Below are 18,312 nucleotides of genomic sequence, written 5' to 3' on the forward strand. Positions count from 1 at the left end.
TGACACCTTTAGAGGATAAAAAGTTTGCTGCAAGAAAGTACAGTTGAATCATGGCTTTATTCAACAATTCATAATGAACATTGTCAAAGGCTTCTGCTATGGGTTTACTTGTAGGCCTGCTGCCCCAAACTCGGTGACCTGCTTCCATGGACCATCCATCAGCCCCTGGAGAAAGATTAAGTGTATATTTATTTATTTTTAATTTAGTTACTATCAAGCCAAGCAAACTTGAACATGAAAAATGTATATATGTATATATCTCTCTATATATATATATAGTATATAAAACAAATACATATATATTGATAGATGTATAGATATTTAAAGATAGAGATCGACGTCCGGTCGACCATCTACTTCTGTCCCGCCTTCCAACAAGAGATATTATAAAGAGAGAGCGGCGCGCTGCGTCGTCCCTGGGCTGCGTGTGTATGTTTATAAAACATAATGTGAGGTTTTTACTCCATGTGGATCCTAAACCATTGAATAAAAACGACTTATTGAAATCGGTTGAGAAATGTAAACGTTATAGTCCTCTATCGGGGGAAGACCACCTCTCCAGTTCACGTCTTGGCCTCCCCAACATGGCGGCGACGTTGACGTACGATTCGCAGCCATTTTGAAAATGTCCAATGGGGAGTGGGCTTTAGAAGAAACACGCTCTCTCTCTCTTTATGCTATGAGTGTGGCTCAGCCTTGACGGAAGACAACTTCTCTGAATGCGTTTCGATTTTTCCGCACTTATAAGAGTCCTAGTGACATGTCGAGTATATTATAGCGGAGGACTAAGTGAGCTGTTGCTCCAGAGACGGGTTCGCATCCCTCCGCTGAGATGGATGGCGGCGACGACACATTCGGGTTCGCCCACTGAACGCCGACTCGGAGCTCGAGTGACCGTCGTAGCGTTAGCCGTAGCACCAGCCTCAGCTGAACTATTGTTCACTATTATCACTATTCACCGATGAACCCCTTTCGTGGCAGTGCCAAGGACGTGTCATTTCGTTCCGTGGCCCACAAGCTGGCGTGTTCCCGGAAGACATGGATGGAGAACTAGGCGGCTGCCCCGACCAGGACAGGTCGGTGGAACCGGGGTTAGCAAGCCCCGCCCACGTCAGTTCCGTAAACCACGCCCACACCAGGTCAGTTAACCACGTCAGGCCAGTAGCCCCCGCCGGGGCGTGAGACGTCAGTAGACGCCGCTGTTGTTTGAACTCTCTTCCTCATTCGGTCCAAACTTTGAGAACACACACACACACACACACCGGTCTGCCCCGCGAACCATGCTCCCGTCGGCCCGCTCCTCTGCCGCTCAGTGAAGAACGGCTCGGAGGGGAGATCAGGATCCACCATGAAGGCCTTCGGAGCGCGCTTCTCCTTCTACGTGGGTTTCCTGTGTGGGACCGTCACGCTGTACGTGTTCCTGCAACATGTCTGGCTCAAGAACAGCCTGTCGATGGGCTCCTCCGGAGGCTCCGAGCGGCCTGATGAACACCAGCTGGAGCAGAAGGAAGAGCTGAAGAACTGGAAGAAGGAGAGGTCTGCGCTGTTCAACCTGAACCACCCCCACCACAAAGGTACAGTCAGAGATGTGTCCGCTGGAGGGTCCCGAACTCACAATCTTCCACCTGCCTTCAATCATTGATAGTTTATTTACACCTTACTTACCGTAAGGAAGAGAATTAATTATTCTCTCCAGATTGACCCGATTTACTGTAATTCTGATTTTGCGTTATGGTGTAAACTATTTACAACACCAACACTGTGCATACTAGAATGACATATGTCATACCATACATAATATATGCATGGTATGGGGAAGCGCAGGATAACCGGATCGATTTTTTACGGATTTTTTACGGTTCACTTGATTTCTCGAAGACCCAGTCGGCCCATGTGTTGTGTAGCCGCACAACTTATTCAAATAAAACGTTGGTATTCTTCAACCTGGACCCAATTTTCAGATTATTTTGAGTCTAAGGAACCAATGTGGGCAACGACTTCTGAAATTGGTCCAGTATTGAGTGTGCGCACCGATGTAATCTGCATAAATGGGCTCACATGTTACTTAATAAGTGTCAATCAACTAACTCTAAAAGGGCTTGTTTCTGCCACTGACGGGCTCAGATTATTAGAGTCGAGTTGTTTACAGGAAAAGGAGGAAGTGTGCATGAGCGTTGCAGGGAGCAGCTTGTTCTTAATTTAGAGGTTGTCATAACGATGGGAACGATACGATTCAACTTTATTAATCCCCCGTAGGAGAAATTCGTTGTCCAAATTCGAAATGTCCAGCTGACAGGATCGAGGTCAAAGCGAGGTTGTTTTTCTCTGTGGCGATCCTTTCCCGCATGCCAATAAGAGCGCTTGTAGAGGGCAGATGAACTGGGCTTGTTGCCCCCAAGGCGTCCTGCAGCCTGACCTCCTTGAAAACGCTAGAATATGGACCAATTAAAAAGATAGCTGTCCTCATTAATCCCTCACACCCAAAATGAAATGAGAACAGGGCCCAGATGAACGTCCAGAAGTTGTCCCTTTGTATTGATAAGTAAGCACTTGGTCAAAAGCACGCCGCTCTGTGCTAAGAGTCTCTCTCCTCTCTGGTCCAGGGGAGGACAGTAGCGTGGCGGACGAGCTCTTCAAGAAGGTGCGCATCCTCTGCTGGGTGATGACAGGCCCCAAGAACCTGCAGACCAAGGCGCGGCACGTCAAGGCCACCTGGAGCCGCCACTGCAACATGGTGGTGTTCATGAGCTCGGTGGACGACCCAGACTTCCCCACCGTGGGGCTGGACACCAAAGAGGGCCGCGACCAGCTGTACTGGAAGACCATCCGGGCGTACCACTACGCCTACGAGCACCACCGCGACGACGCCGACTGGTTCCTCAAGGCGGACGACGACACCTACGCTGTGGTGGACAACCTGCGCTGGGTGCTGGCCAACCACACGCCCGAGGAGCCAGTGTACTTCGGCCACCGCTTCAAGCCCTACACCGCGCAGGGCTACATGAGCGGCGGCGCGGGCTACGTGCTCAGCCGGGAGGCGCTGCGGCGCTTCGTGGAGGGGTTCAAGAGCAAGGTGTGCACGCACACGTCGTCCATCGAGGACCTGGCCATGGGCCAGTGCCTGGAGAAGGTGGGGGTGAAGGCGGGAGACTCCAGGGACACGCAGCAGAGGGAGACCTTCCACCCCTTTGTGCCCGAGCAGCACCTCACCTCCAAGTTCCCCAAGAGCTTCTGGTACTGGATCTACTGCTACTACCCCATCAAAGAGGCAAGTCTGGTTCACGTGGCCCGCAGACTAGGACACACACACACACGCCACACCACCGTCTTGGTTTCTAGGAAGTCTTGTAAAGTGTTTGCGGAGTAGGAGGACGCCTTAAGCAAACGCTCCTAAAAATGGCTGTGTTCGATAGATAGACGGATGGACCCAGCAGTGACCTGGATGTCCATGAAGGCCTCATTCATGTTCTTAAGCTGTTTACTTCAGCGGTCTTACACCCATGAACAAATACAGTGGCACCCGGAGGCCACCTTTTGGAATGGTCTCTATTTATTTAGCTAATTTGACTAAACGATGGCTCATGTGTTGTTTGTGCTTCCCTCAGGGCCCGAATTGCTGCTCTGACTTGTCGGTGTCGTTCCACTACGTGGACGCCACAACCATGTACGTGTTAGAGTACTACACCTATCACCTGCGGGCCTTCGGCTACAACCACCGCTACGCCCCCCCGGCCCCGCTGGGGCTCCACACCGCCAAGGCTCCAGACACAGAGGACAAGGCGGTAGGGGCCCCGGCCAAGGAGCTAGGGAAGGAGGAGAAAGAAGCAGCACAGTCGGGCGTGAATCAGGGAGAAGCGGCCTTGGCTCCCAAGGCCTGAGGCCCCCTGACCCCCTGGGGCCCCCGGACTCGCTGACTGGTACAGCACCTTGAAGGTGTTTGTTTCCGTGCGCCATTCCTTTTGTTCAGCCATGTTTATGATCTGCAACTTTTTTCTTTCTTTTTTTCTAAGGAGGTGTACTAATAAAGTCGTGCATTATGAAACTCTTTTTATGGAAGCACTGAGTTAAAGTGCAAGGTGTAGAGACCTGAACCGTTAAACATAAGATGTGAAGATGCATCTCCTCTGGTTTAGTTCGTCTCCCCGGCTGGAGGCTCGCTCTGCGAATTGCAACACATTTTGGGTTTCAGATAGCAAGATTGGATTACACCCAGTTCTGTTACCATGGCGACCGGGGGGCTATGAGCCTCACCTGGTACACGGCCACGCCCTGGCCTCCACCGCAATAGAGGTCGACTCGTCCCAACCTCTACAGCTAACAATCTGATGGAAACTACATCCTTCCTTACTGTGTAGGAGGGCTTTGGTGGAGAGTGGAGTGCTTCCTACACACTGACGCTTCTGTCTGTGGGGTTTTGAACACTCCAGTCGTTAGTATTTTTGGTGCAGCCGAAAACCACTGGAGATTAAACCAAAAAGTTTTTTGACGTTGCGTTGCCAATTTATGCATGTTCAGAGTATGTCACTATGGTCCGCTGACTTGTAACTAGAGCTTCACCTCTCCTCGCGGATGAATTGATTAATGTAGGAAATGATATGTTTTAGTAACTTCTTCAAGTAAAAGAAAAGGTTTAGATAGTAGTGGATGGATCTCTTGGGATCACGATAGAATGATTAGGTGGCCTTTACTCTACGATGGCGTTGCCATAATCTGGACCAGTATTTGCAGCTGCTTTAGTTAGTGTTGCTATTCAACGGGTTAAACCAAACCAATGGAAGGGGTGGCCCTGTTTGGTACGCTCCGTTAGGTCTACCTGGCTCTGCTGTCATCGATTCCAGTATTTTGTATCCTTCATAAGCTTCATTCATTCTTCATGTGTTCACTGCTTTCTGACGATCTTGTCTTTCCTAACTGACTTGTGCCTTGCAAATTGAGAGTGTGAACTGTCAGCTGCACTTATGACTTTACACTGTGACATTCAATGCTTCTGCTGTTGGTTCTGGGAACGCCACTAGCCAAGGTATTGTTTTTTTTTTTGTTATTCAAATGAAGGATGCCATTTCTGGCAATTTTTGCTCCCATTTTTGCTCCCATTAGTGGTTAACAAATGATTGATGGATTGAATCTGGTCCAGATTTATCTGCATACTTTTGTCAATGCAAATACTTCATGGTGAAGTCCAAGATGCTTCACCAGGATTCGATACCAAGCAACAATTCTGATTCTTTGGGAGGTAATTGCCCAAAATAGAAAAAATAATTGAGTTGAATTACAAAAATATTATTTACTTATTTTTTTTCAGATTCATTGCATTATACATAACATGTGTGGGCCCATTGTGTTTTAGTAACTACTTGATTATTTGTTAATTCAAACCAATGCAATAATACTGTCATTTCTTGACATTAATTGTACAGTGTATCAGAAGACTAGTTAGGATGCCTTACGTCAGTGTTTACATTTCTATTCTGTCCACTGAGCATGCAGTCTTATCCAGTTCAAACCAAATCAGCATGTTTGGAATATTTATTTGGAGTTTGGGTGATGTGTGCCACTTAAAGTGATTTTTACCTAACTATTACATAGTTGTATGTATATCACGGGCTGTCTTATGTGCTGCCTTCTTGAGGCGGTGTTGAGGTTGCATATTTTACATAAAGCTCATTGAGTCAATCAATTGACAATCTTAAATTCCAAAAACTATGCTCTATCGGGGGAAGATGTACAGAAGTCTCAGAATGATGGGTATGCGTTGGGAATACATTTACAAATGTACTTAGGTTTAAGGGGGTTGGTTTAAAAGTCGTGTTTGTGAATGTGAGTGCACATGATTATAGAGTATATCTATGAATAAATGCATATTTTACTAATTTATCCCTTGCTGCTGTTGTCTAATTCCATTTGCATATTATAGCCTTAAGTTAAACATGTAACACCTTGCCCTCAAGTCCTCCACCGGAGTAGAGGACGTTTGGTCGTACAGCAGACGCTCTGCTGGACGATGAGCTGCTGTTGGATGATGTTCAGCTCCTGCCAACGTACACAGAGGAGAAGGACCTCAACCCATCAGTGGCTCAGTGTCCCACTGACGGGCTGCTGGATGCTGGAAGTCTGCTTGCTTTAGGGTTTCCCACAGCAGTTTACATGTTGAATATTAGACTAAAGTATAAAACAGTCTAAACTTCAGTCACTCCATGTAAAGATCAGGCTACAGGGCAACAGTCTGACAGCTTGCATGAAAATAAGCATGAAAAATACCAAAATACCTCCTGTATAAAAGGGTTGCCCCCCAACTAACTAATTGTCTGCGGGAAACCCTGATGCTGATGTGTGATTGCCACTTTTACATGATTTTGACTAATGGGCTGGTCTTGTGTGGGCAATGCTAAGGTTAATAATACCCATAATAAAGAATGACATGACAAAGAAATAGATATAGATAGATGTATAATACTAGTTACCTCAGCCATCTGTGTTGGATGAGGCCCCTTCTCCCTGGCGCTGCCTGGTCCTGCCCTGTCCAGAGACAAAGAGCCATCATTTGAAATACTGCAGGTGCTTCTCTGATATCTCTATCGTTCTAATGGCTACAGAGCAACAGTTACAAACAAGGTGCATATTATTGATCTAACAAGACCATCCTCAGTTACAACAAGGAGAATCACAAATTTCTAATCTATCGAATGATTAACACTATGCACACTGAACACAGTACAACCCAGTCGTTTCAGAAGTTAATATTATATAGTATTATGATATTAGTATTATTGGTGACACTCACTTGATTGTGAACTCCTTCGTCCCATGAGGCCGCTGAACACGTCCTCACCTGCGGAGGAGAAGCTATTGAGTTCACAGCTCTATTGCATCATTGATTCATTTATCAATCACGTTGAGTTCTTACGTTTCCTTGATGGAGTGCTTCTGTGGTCTGTTAAAAAAAAAAAAACTGTTCAGTTAGGAGTCCGGTCCAGTGTTGGGTGATGGAGGGAATCCATCCCTTCACTCAGTTATTAATCAACTAATTCATCCAATTGCCATGTTTATTCGTTCATCTATAAATCAGCATGTCCATGCATTCATTCATTTTGCATGATCTATTCATTACTTCATTCCTACCTGCACTCCTCCCCATTAGACCCACGAAGCGCTCAGCACAGTCCATGTCCCGGTCCATGAACCTCCACAAGACCTCGCAGTCTCCATGGAGAGCATTCTGCAGCAGAATCAGAAGCACCCACACTAAGGTTATGTGGAGGAGGTAAACGTGCATGTATCTTCTCTTAACGGACGGATCGACCCTCTACCTGCATGAGGGCTTTGGGATCTGTGTCGTCCTCACACAAACATCTCGTTGGGTAGAGCAGGACTAGGAGCAGGGCGATTGCAGTCGCAATAGTCCAACTACTTTCAATTCGCTCCATTTTCCTAGAGTAATAAAACAATACAATATGAGGTTAGACTGTCACAGGAATAGAAAACAGCGTGCCTTCTAATTTGCATGTGTAGCCTACAAGCAATGACACTAAAGGTGCTAATAATACAATTTAAAGTGTATAACTTGCCCATCTGACAAATAGACCATTTTAGGAGAATTACATTCGACACAATAAAACAAATAGGACTTACCTGATCAAATATTTTTCCCTTAGCCGTCAAGTGCAGCCTATGCCTCGGTTATTATAGTTCATCGGGGGCACTTGTCATCCAATCAGAACTGCATCTTCTCCGACCACCCCATCTGATTCCCCTGCTGCCTCATCACTTCTTATACCATGTCACACAGAGTCAAAATCCCTCTTGATTTCAAGACAGAAACGTTGATGTAAAAGGCCAGAATGCTTGATAGGACTGTTTCATTATCGTGGTTGCAACTATGCCAACATATTGACTCATAAACATCTCCTATCCTCTTTTGTGATAACCTGAACTCATCAGTCTCTACACCCTGTGTTCAGTAGTAAATATGATTCCATAATTAACTATTCTCCACTAAAAACAAAGAGTCTTAATTCTCTCCATCAATATGCAGAAGGGTAATTGGTTGTGTGAAAATGTGCTTGTCAAGGCCATTCAAACAGGAAGAACATCACTTTAACGCATACAGAAGTGTGAAACAATGGAAAAGTATTTGTAGAGGATGTGTCGTGTGGATGTGTTGAGATGAGCAGCATGGGGAATGCATGGAGCCGATGTGTTTTCTAGCTGCCCAGGGTCCTTATGTCAGGGCGTGGAACATGACTCCACACACAGGCTGCCTGTCCTTCCACCATCAAATCACATTTCCCTTTGCATGGCCTCCACCCTTCATGTGATTTGATTACCTAATTGTCCCAATTTCCTCCAAACATTGTCGTTTGTATCCGGTCCAAACGATGCATGAGCCAATTTGGTACAGTTTTTGAAATAGCTGAAGAACTAATTACTTCTTAGAAGAACTCTATAATAATTCTCCATCCACGCACGCACGCACAGAGCTCAGCAGTTATGCCAGACCACAGAACCAGTTGCCTGGGGTGGATTTGAAGAATGCACCTATGCCAGTTTCCTTCAGACCAAGGAAATAGCCCAATCCTGTTTGTTATTAGTGTGGTAGTAGAGCAAGCCACACTTTGGTAATCATGGGTCTGATAATCTTTTTTCTTTCTCCCTATTTTGTGTAATTAACTAAGTAAACAATGCATTGGAATTGGGCCCAAGTACATACATTTGGAGTACTTAATAGTATTGTGGAGTGTGTGGTTGATGGCTGGTTTAGGCAGCCTCACCTGGGCAATCAGCTGAAACCAAACTGGTTTCAGCAGCACCCCCATTGGTCCTTAAAGCCACCTAGGTGTTGCTTTGTATGTATGAGTAGAGGTTATGAGTAGAGGGAAAGGCTTTGTTTGCCTCTAAAAAGAGGTGTGTTACTACCTTGGGGAACCAGTCACACAGGCTGTCCCCTCCCTACTCTCACTTCCACAGATAAAGCCTCCAAACAGGTGTGGAAGGCAGAAAGTAAGTAGTAAGTAAGTAAATATAAGTCATTTATTTTACATTTAACGGAACAAAGCTGAACTTAGGATGAGACTCGCATGAACAAACAACGCCTGAGCTGAGCAGGAAGAGACCACAAAGTGTGGTTCACTTTTGATTTGTTTAACCTAGAAAGCCAATCAATCAGTTGTGATTATACCCACACATTAAACACACAGCAACTCATCATCCAGTCAACTCAAACTAATGTTTACTCAATATTAATATCAACAGGCTGCCATGCAAGGAGCCATGAACACAGGGAGGGACATGAACACATAAACTCTCTACGCCTTGACTCCCACCAGGAACACCGAGCCTCACAGGGACAGTGGACCAGGGCCCACAGGTACGGGTCCAATGGACCAGGGTCTGGGACCAGTGGTCAGTGGACCAGGGCCTCACAGGGTCTGGGTCCAGTGGTCAGTGGACCAGGGCCTCACAGGGTCTGGGTCCAGTGGTCAGTGGACCAGGGCCTCACAGGGACAGTGGACCAGGGCCCACAGGTACGGGTCCAATGGACCAGGGTCTGGGACCAGTGGTCAGTGGACCAGGGCCTCACAGGGTCTGGGTCCAGTGGTCAGTGGACCAGGGCCTCACAGGGACAGTGGACCAGGGCCCCACATGGACGGGTCATAAGAACTGTAGACCTTCCGTTTATGTTAGGCCATGTGGACTAGATGTGGACTAGTACCAAGTGGACTAGAACCGAGTGGACTAGATCCAAGCACCCGTCTGGCTTGGCTCACAACTTCACCGCTTCAGTGACAGACCGCAGTCCGGATATCTTCACACACTCTGCTCCTTTCCAGATTTGGTTAGGACACCCATTGGCGTAAATACATATCTACAATCTGTAGAAAGCACTAGATCATGAATACAGATTATGTTTACCCCGTGATGGTTTTTTAAAGGCAATGGGAGACTTCCTGACATGCTAATTGCACTGGGCCGTTCCTGTGATCACATTCATCACAATGGTGCGAACTGTAAACAAACCCCAATGCCCTGGACACACAACTGTTAGACATACGGCCGCTGTATTGGCTTGTTCTGATTGGCCCCGTGGGAAACCTTCATATCGCTGTAGTAATGCTCGTATGAGTCATCGGCCCTAAGCTAGCGATACTGACAGACGTGGACGGTTTTAAGTCATGCAGAGAGAACCCCATGGAAAACAACAGCACTTGATTCAGTGCAGTCTTGGAAGAGCAATCTCAACTCTCCATCTGTTTTCTTTAAGAGTGATGTGCAGAAAGGGTCAGTATGAGGCATCATTGACATGAAGGTTAGAAAACCCCCACGGAGCACGGACCATGCTACACCCACCGCTGTGACTTTAACTGGGCTCCTACAGACAAGGACAGACGCAGGGCGTTGGGGTTGGGAAACCCGTTTATTGTAGCAGTTGATTGATGATGATACAGGAGCTAGCGCCATGCATTGATTGGCTCCCGTTTTTGCTCCCGCAAAAACGTATCAAAACTAGAAAGAAATGTATTGCTCTTCTCCAGACCGTTCTGCAGGGCAAACTCAAGTCGCCGGCAGAATGGGCGGGGCTACCCACTCTGCCCTCAGAGTACAATAAGGCTGCCAGCACAGCAGTCATCCACACCAACACATATCCAAATAGATCCGTTCATCTCTGGAGTTATAGACACTCGCCTACACTAGCTTTCAAATTCCTTTATATTATATCTTTATATTGCCAATCTGCATTCATGGCTGGCCTCCGTCCATTGTGGACAGTGATGTTTACTCCTGGGAACCGGGGTTCATTTGAAGAGCATGGACCCCGGTGGACACAGAGCCCCCCAGACTTAAGAGAGAGAGAGAGAGACCCGCCCCCCCCAGAGTAAAGGAGAGCCCCCCCCAGACTTAAGGAGAGCCCCCCCCCAGAGTAAAGGAGAGCCCCCCCCCCCCCCCCGTCCAGAGTAAAGGAGAGCCCCCCCTGTCCAGAGTAAAGGAGAGCCCCCCCAGAGTAAAGGAGAGCCCCCCCCAGAGTAAAGGAGAGCCCCCCCAGAGTAAAGGAGAGCTCCCCCCAGACTTAAGGAGAGCCCCCCCCCCAGAGTAAAGGAGAGCCCCCCCCCGCCCCAGAGTAAAGGAGAGCTCCCCCCAGACTTAAGGAGAGCCCCCCCCGCCCCAGAGTAAAGGAGAGCCCCACCAGAATGAAGCCCTTCCAATCGTAAGAGAGCTGCTTGTGTTCCTTCTATCAGAGAGAGAGAGAGAGAGAGAGAGAGAGAGAGAGAGAGAGAGAGAGAGAGAGAGAGAGAGAGAGAGAGAGAGAAGAGAGGAGTCTGTAGCTGGGGGTATAATGACATAGTCAACAACAGTCAGTGTTGCCCGAGTTGACTTGTTTCTACCATCAGTCCGCTACATCGTTAGCCTCAGAGGGGAACTCAACAGCCAAGTGCATTACAGTGTTGTACGGAAATATATCTCTGAGGGAAATCCACCCTCTCCTGGCAGCCTCCGTCCCCACAGAAAGGGCTTTTATTCTCTGTTTCTATAGTGTCAGAGACAGGGGCGCTCACAGCCACACTCCCCTCCCTGCAGAACATGACACTTTGTGCCTTCATGAAGACAGCGCGTCTCCTGTAGCTCATAACAGAGCAGAGAGAGAGAGAGAGAGAGAGAGAGAGAGAGTGAGAGCGAGAGAGCGAGAGAGCGAGAGAGGGACAGAGAGAGAGAGAGAGGGAGCGAGAGAGAGAGAGAAAGAGAGAGAGAGCTAGTATGTGATTAGAGAGAGAGAGAACTTGTCTGTCTGTCGAGTGAGAGAGAGAGAGAGAGAGATCAAGGCTACCGTTTAAAAGTTTCTGTAAATCCCAACAGTAAATTTTGTATTTTGACATTTGGCAAACAAGGAGAGAGAGAGAGAATGAGAGAGAGAGGGAGAGAGAGAGAGAGAGAGAGAGAGAGAGAGAGAGAGAGAGAGAGAGAGAGAGGGGCATAGCGCTGGGGGAGAGGAGGATGAGGGGATGCCAGTGCAAACAAACAAAAACTCTTTAGAAAACATGGACCTTGCCCACGTGAATCAATATTCTAGCCCCGCTCCTCCTATTGAGCAACGGGGCCGACAGGGGGATGAGGAGGACGAGCATGGAGCAGACAGGGAGAGACGGGGGGCTGTGTCGGGGGGCTGTCCTCTGCAGAAGGGGACAGTCTCATTCGGAGCTCATACCAGGAAGATCCTAAAGTGGGGATTCAGGGAAAGGAAATAAATGACAGAAATACTCTGCAGGCTGCAAGAAAGTTGGAATTCCCGAAGACTGTCGAAGTTCCACAGAAGTGCGGTTTTAAGGTGAGTGCAGAAGGAGAAGTGACAGGAGAGGTCTGCATGGCGTGTGGTACGGTGGACTCTGTTCAGCGCGGCCTGTTGGCTGGATAACAACAGGCTGGTGTCTAGAGAACGAGATACAGCCGGCTGCTGTGACCTTAAGCGTGCGCTGGCCCGCTTACCCACTGTGTGTATATAAGAGGACACGAAAGTGGTAATGGTTTTAGTTTCAGTAAACAGTGTGAAGTTAAACATCTATTTATGGCTGTACTGAGGAAGTGGTGTGTCGAACAAACAAAATGTCACCTATAATCACAAAACATGCATGTCCTTCTACAGAGATTAAAGTAGGCCAATTTTAATCCTACTAAAATAGAGTTTGTTGTGCATCCCCTTGTGTGTGTGACTGCCTTAATGTACAATGCTCTCTGATCCGTGAAATCTAAATGTGTGACAATCCAATTATTTTTATAATTGTATCAATTATAATTGGAGTGGTGTGTTAAACCCTAAAACCGGAGAGCAGGTGTTCACAAAACACAGGTCACTGGTGCAGTCAAACCGCTCAGATGAGTGGCTGCTCTGTGATGATATGCGTCTCAATGACTCTGTTGTTTCCTAGCGCCCTGCCGCGTGTTGTTGGACCAGGAGTCTCCCAGCCAGCATGATGTGCTCCCAGATGAGGTGGCTGCTGGTGATCCAGCTGCTGCTGACCGAGCAGGCCCTGTGTAGGTCCACCTCTCCTCTGGCCCACAGGAGCGCTCCACTCCCCGGCTCCAACCTCCAGGACAGCGATGGGTCAACGAGACCGGCCGGACAGAGCGTGCTGAGGTCCAGACCCCAGGGCGGCTTCAAGCACTACCCCGTTCACGAGGGGCAAAGGATCCACTCGGCCAAGCGCATGATCTCGCTTCTCAGGGAAAAGCTTGTGGGACAGATACACAACCACATCCAGAGTCAGGAGAACGTGAGCTGCGAGGAGCTGCTGTCGGCCAGCACCATGGAGGACCCCCGGTCCCCGCTGTTCCCCCAGGAGCTCCTAGGCCTGTCCCTGGTGCCCGTGCTGGCGGTGGCGGACTGCCACCAGGAGGCCGTGGCCCTGATGCTGCAGCTCTACGACCTGCTGGGGGTGGCAGACACGGAGGAGCTGCTGGTGGAGGTGGAGGCCCTGATAGAGAGGCGGATCAGCCAGGCCGTAGCCTCCACGCCGGCGGCCGCCACCTCCCCACCCGCAGAGACCCAGCGGGTGGACGACATGCACATGGAGGCCGTGATGTTCAACATCCAGCAGCTGGCCAGGGAGAGTAAGACCCTGCAGGGTACCGCTGGGAGGGAGAAGCACTGGGAGGTGTGTGAGGGCTGGGCTCAGGTCAATGGGACCTTGCTGCTGGGGAAGGCGGTGGAGGGAGCGTCGGAGGGGCTGGAGGAGGCGCTGAGGGCCTGCGAGAGCCTGGGACTCCAGTGTGCGGGGATAGCTCACGGTGGCGGCCTCCTCAAGCCGGGCCGGAGCAAGTACAGTGCGGTGCTGAAGAAGGGGAGCCGCGTGGTGCCGGCCGACTCCTCCGACTGCTGGCTCCGCGTGTGCCAAGCGGAGAAGGAGCCGTGGCCCTGGGCGGGCGGCCGGCGCTGGAGGCGTGGCGCGGATGTCCGCTGCAGCGACAGGAAGGAGCAGAACATCTACAGTGTGGTGGAGTGGATCCCCGCTGTCAGCACGCTGTACAGCCTGGGCACCGCCGTGTACTACGCCTCGCTCAACTGCACAGAGGCGGCGCGTGAGAGGGCCCTGCTGAGCGCCGTGGACCTGGGCACGGACGCTCTGATGGCGGTCACGGGGGGCACGGCGGGCGTGGCCGGTTACGCACTGGGGGCGGGCGTGAAGACGGGCGTGAAGGCCAGCCTCAAGTACCTCCTGGGCTCCATGAAGGACGAGGACCTGCTGGTGAACCAGTACAGCTGGGAGGAGGAGGTCCTCCGCATGCAGGAGGAGTGAGAGCCTCAATAGAGCCTCTCTCTCTCTCTCTATCTCTCTCTCTCTCTCTCGCCTCTCTAGAGCCTCTTTAGGGTCTCTCTAGAGCCTCTTTGGAGCCTTGTTAGAGCCTCTCCGGAGCCTCTCTAGAGCCTCTCCGGAGCCTCTCTAGAGCCTCTCCAGAGCCTCTCTAGAGCTTCTTTAGAGCCTCTTTAAACCCTCTCTAGAGCCTATTTAGAGCCTCTTTAAAGCCACTCTAGAGCCTCTTTAAAGTCTCTCTAGAGAATCTCAATAACCTTTTTAGAGCCTCTTTAAAGCCTCTCTAGAACCTCTCTTGAACCTCTTTAGAGCCTCTTTAAACCCTCTCTAGAGCCTCTCTAGAGCCTCTTGACCCCGTCTCACGCACAAGATGCTTCTGTTAGTCGTAGTCAGGTGACCTCATAAAGTAAAACATTTTGAAGAGTCAGAAAGAAAATGGAATTTAATGTGGGATCTTAAAAACAGATTTTATTTTATTACATCCAATAAAATGTGTGTTATTACCATCGTATATTACCTGTCTGCTTTAGTTTACTTTTAACTAATCGAGTTGAAGTCAAGGTTTTTTCAGTTGAGCATTATTTTGTATGAGGTGTGTAAGATAATGATTAACTAAATAACTAGTAACATTGCAGAAAAACATAAAATTGTAAACATAAAAAGTCCCATAAAGTTTGCAAGCAGCGTTCAGGAGGTCGCCTCTAGACCTCGACGTCCCACCTGGTTTTCCTTCTGCCGTTATTATCAGGTCAAAGTCATTTGTCCCGCTGGTTTATGTTCAGGGTATTTTGTGGCACAATTTGTAATTTTTGTATGTCAATAAAAAGAATACATGAGTTTAATTGAATTCATTATGCTTATGTATTCATTATGTCAATTTATAAAAAATAGCTGATTAGTCTAAAGATGAACTGATATCCTTAATGGATGATACAGAAAAGAAGAATAATTCTAAATATTTGTATTCGTGTTTTCCCCTGACCTACTTTTTTTTTTTTTTTTTTACCGTACTCTAATGCCGCTTTTCCACCGCCAGTACCTACTCGACTCGACTCGACTCGACTCGACTCGCCACGCCTTATTTGCGTTTCCATTGGCAAAAAAAGTACCTGGTACCTAGTACCGGGTACTTTTTTTTAGTACTACCTCCGTCGAGGTTCCATGCCAGCGGAGTAGGTACTTTTGTGTGACGTAAACAGGCTGCTGGTAACTGATTGGCCAGCGGCTGTAAATGGGAATATTCACTCAAGTTAAGTTGTGTCCGGCGTGGTTGGAGTCCACGAACCCGCTCCCGAGGGGGACACTGATCAGCGTTTCGCCGTGTGTGTCGCTCCTTTCCCGGGGCTAGAGTTAGGCTGCGCGTCGTTATGTGTGTCGGGCGTGGTTGTGTGTGTCCGGCGTGGCTGGAGTCCACGGACCGGCGTTTCGCTGTTTCGTTTCAGTGTCGTTCCTTTCCTAGGGCTCGAGTTTCGCCTCTATCAACGTTACCGTATGACAAAAATAGACGCGCAGTCATTGCGCTTTTTATTTTATTTTATTTCCCATCATAACCTTTCCCGGGAATCAGGAAATAGTCTTGATCAGATTCAGATTTCCCGGGAATCGCGTCTCCCGTGATTAAAACCTAATGACGACCCGCCCATGGTGGAGAGGTTCTTTTCTACGACCCGCCCACATTGAAGAGGTACTTTTTTAGATGGAAACGCAACCAAACCGAGTTGAGTCGAGGCGAGTCGAGTCGAGTCGAGTCGGTACTGGCGGTGGAAAAGCGGCATAACATACTCTATGGCCAGGGTGGTCATTTGATCAGTTACCTTGTAAACAAAACCTGTTTTAATACTTACTTTATACTCATTCGTGTCAACACACACGCCTTACTATATAAATGTTAGATACATAGTTGTAATATGGTTATACTGATAACAGTGTGGTGTACCGCCTCGTGTGTCATCACTTTCTGACGTCATTTCTTGGTAATTCTTGACTGCGCCTTTATTCGCCTAGGTATCGTTTCTGGGGAATACGGCCACACTGTGATTGACAACTGGAACACCCACTTGTACTCTTTAGTTTGCCACCACCCACCAATCACATTATCCAAAATGGTCTCGAAGAATCTTGCGTCGCTGCCCAGCCATTTCGGCTCCACCCGCCGTATAAACCTGTTAGCGAAGCTCCAAAATGGCTGCCTGCGCACCCTGGAGGAAACAGGGCGGGATAAAGACTGCACTAAGTCAATGGAAATAAAAAATCATAACACCAGGAAGTCTTACATTTGTTATCCTTATATTCTGTTTCATATGAACGTGACATTAAGCGTTTTATAAACGATTTAATGAACACTTCTAATCCATGTCAGCTGTAACTGTTAATAATAACTCACATCGTCAAAGAGTGAACTTGACACTGAGGTCCACGGAGCAGGTGAGTAAGTTATTAACATGTAAACAACAGCTGTGTTGTAAGGCTTAGAAAAATATGCCATATATCGTTATGCCTACTTTGAAGATGCAATGCAATTTACTCATTTTAGTTCATTGTAAGAAAATGGGGAGGATGAAAAAGTGTGACCCAAGATTATATGCGCAACCATAATGCAACTTTTATTTATATATTTTTGTGTCTTGATGCACTTATTTGAGGCTGCAATTTAGATTATACTACAGTACAGTACAGTGTAGTATGATTTAGATTATACTACAGTACAGTGAAGTATGGTAAATGACACTACAGTACAGTACAGTGTAGTATGATTTAGATTACGGTACAAACTAGAGTCACGTTTAGACTGAACCAGGCTTCACTCTGTGAATCATGTGTGTAGCTGACATGTGGTGGTTGTCGTCGTGGTTGTGGTTGTGTGTTCACTATTCAGCATGGCGCAGTGGGAGAGCCTGCAGCAGCTGCACTCGTCGTATTCTCAGCAGCTGCATGAGCTCTACGACCGTGAAGGCCTCCCCATGGACGTGAGGCACTACCTGGCCACCTGGATCGAGAAGCAGGAGTGGTAAGACCACCGCTAGCCCCCCAAGCTCATGTGCTTCTCAAACGGATCCATGGACCACCACCACATAGGGACTCAGCCTGATCTGACCTGCTCTGTGTTGTGTATCTCAGGGGGCGGGCCGCCCAGGACCTGAACTTCGCCATGATTCTGTACCAGGTGCTGCTGGGGAACCTGGACGACCAGTACAGCCGCTTTGTGCAGGAGGAGAACTTCCTGATGCAGCACAACATCCGGCGCTACAAGCAGAACTTCCAGGTCTGTGGTCGCACGCCACCGAGGGTGGAAACTGTTTGCTCCCCGGTCTGCCCACACACCCCCTCAGTTAGAATCTGCATATTGAGTCAATAACACTTCAATATATGAATATATTTCCATTGACCTGAGATTGTACAGAATTGTATATCAGAGTTCAGAAACACAAAAGTGGATTGACGCAGCTATTGGCTGGCTGCAGAAAACCACTGGATCGGTTTGATCTGAGATAAGAAAGTGAGTGTTGGTGTGGTCTCCAAGCTGAGAGGCGGGGTTATTTGATGAGTGGACACATACACAGCCTCTCTTTAAATACGTCATACTCCTTCGGGTTGATGCCAGCCCAGTTGACCGTGGGTGTGTCCATCTCCCGCTTGCGTCACTGTCCGTCATCATTCGTTGTAAATTCGGGAGTGGCCGCTCAAAGCCTGTAGAGCTTTGTTCTCTCAAGGCGTCGCTTCTCCAAACCTAGTCAAGGGGAACCACTGGAACGAGATGCTCAGAACCTTCAATAAGCACAGATCAAGGCGTTTGAAACAACAGCAACTCGATATTGGTTTTTTATTTTTTTATTTTTGGTTTATTTTTTTAGACTTGGTTTTCTTGGTTAAATATTAATGGTATTCTTTTGATCCTGAGATGCATATGAAATATGATCCTTGTCGATCTTGCCCCACAGAGGTACCAGGAGAGCCCGTGCTCATTGGCAAGCATGATCCTCTGGTTCCTGGAGAAGGAAAAGGAGATTCTTCAGAC

General features: G+C 48.2%; 3 protein-coding genes across 3 annotated transcripts in view; all 3 read left to right on the top strand.

Moving 5' to 3' along the window:
* The first annotated feature begins 796 nt into the window (after positions 1-796).
* On the top strand, positions 797-5,868 carry c1galt1lb (core 1 synthase, glycoprotein-N-acetylgalactosamine 3-beta-galactosyltransferase 1, like b). Its single transcript, XM_084464547.1, has 3 exons — positions 797-1,574; positions 2,604-3,268; positions 3,606-5,868. The coding sequence occupies exons 1-3, from the start codon at positions 1,349-1,351 to the stop codon at positions 3,876-3,878; spliced, it is 1,164 nt and encodes a 387-aa protein (XP_084320673.1). The 5' UTR covers positions 797-1,348; the 3' UTR covers positions 3,879-5,868.
* A 6,274-nt stretch (positions 5,869-12,142) lies between these two features.
* Positions 12,143-15,144, top strand: apof (apolipoprotein F). Its single transcript, XM_084464546.1, has 2 exons — positions 12,143-12,316; positions 12,915-15,144. Exon 2 carries the CDS (start codon positions 12,957-12,959, stop codon positions 14,280-14,282), a length of 1,326 nt encoding a protein of 441 aa, XP_084320672.1. The 5' UTR covers positions 12,143-12,316; positions 12,915-12,956; the 3' UTR covers positions 14,283-15,144.
* Positions 15,145-16,476: 1,332 nt separating this feature from the next.
* Positions 16,477-18,312, top strand: part of stat2 (signal transducer and activator of transcription 2) — a 12,177-nt gene continuing 10,341 nt past the window's right edge. The window contains exons 1-4 of the mRNA XM_084464536.1: positions 16,477-16,721; positions 17,173-17,304; positions 17,415-17,559; positions 18,236-18,312. The exon at positions 18,236-18,312 is cut by the window's right edge and continues 19 nt beyond it. Coding sequence (XP_084320662.1) covers positions 17,174-17,304; positions 17,415-17,559; positions 18,236-18,312 — 353 coding nt within the window. The 5' untranslated portion in view covers positions 16,477-16,721; position 17,173. The remainder of the gene's footprint in view (positions 16,722-17,172; positions 17,305-17,414; positions 17,560-18,235) is intronic.

Source organism: Micromesistius poutassou, assembly GCF_964030765.1.
Source record: "Micromesistius poutassou genome assembly, chromosome: 2".
Classification (NCBI taxonomy): Eukaryota; Metazoa; Chordata; class Actinopteri; order Gadiformes; family Gadidae; genus Micromesistius; species Micromesistius poutassou.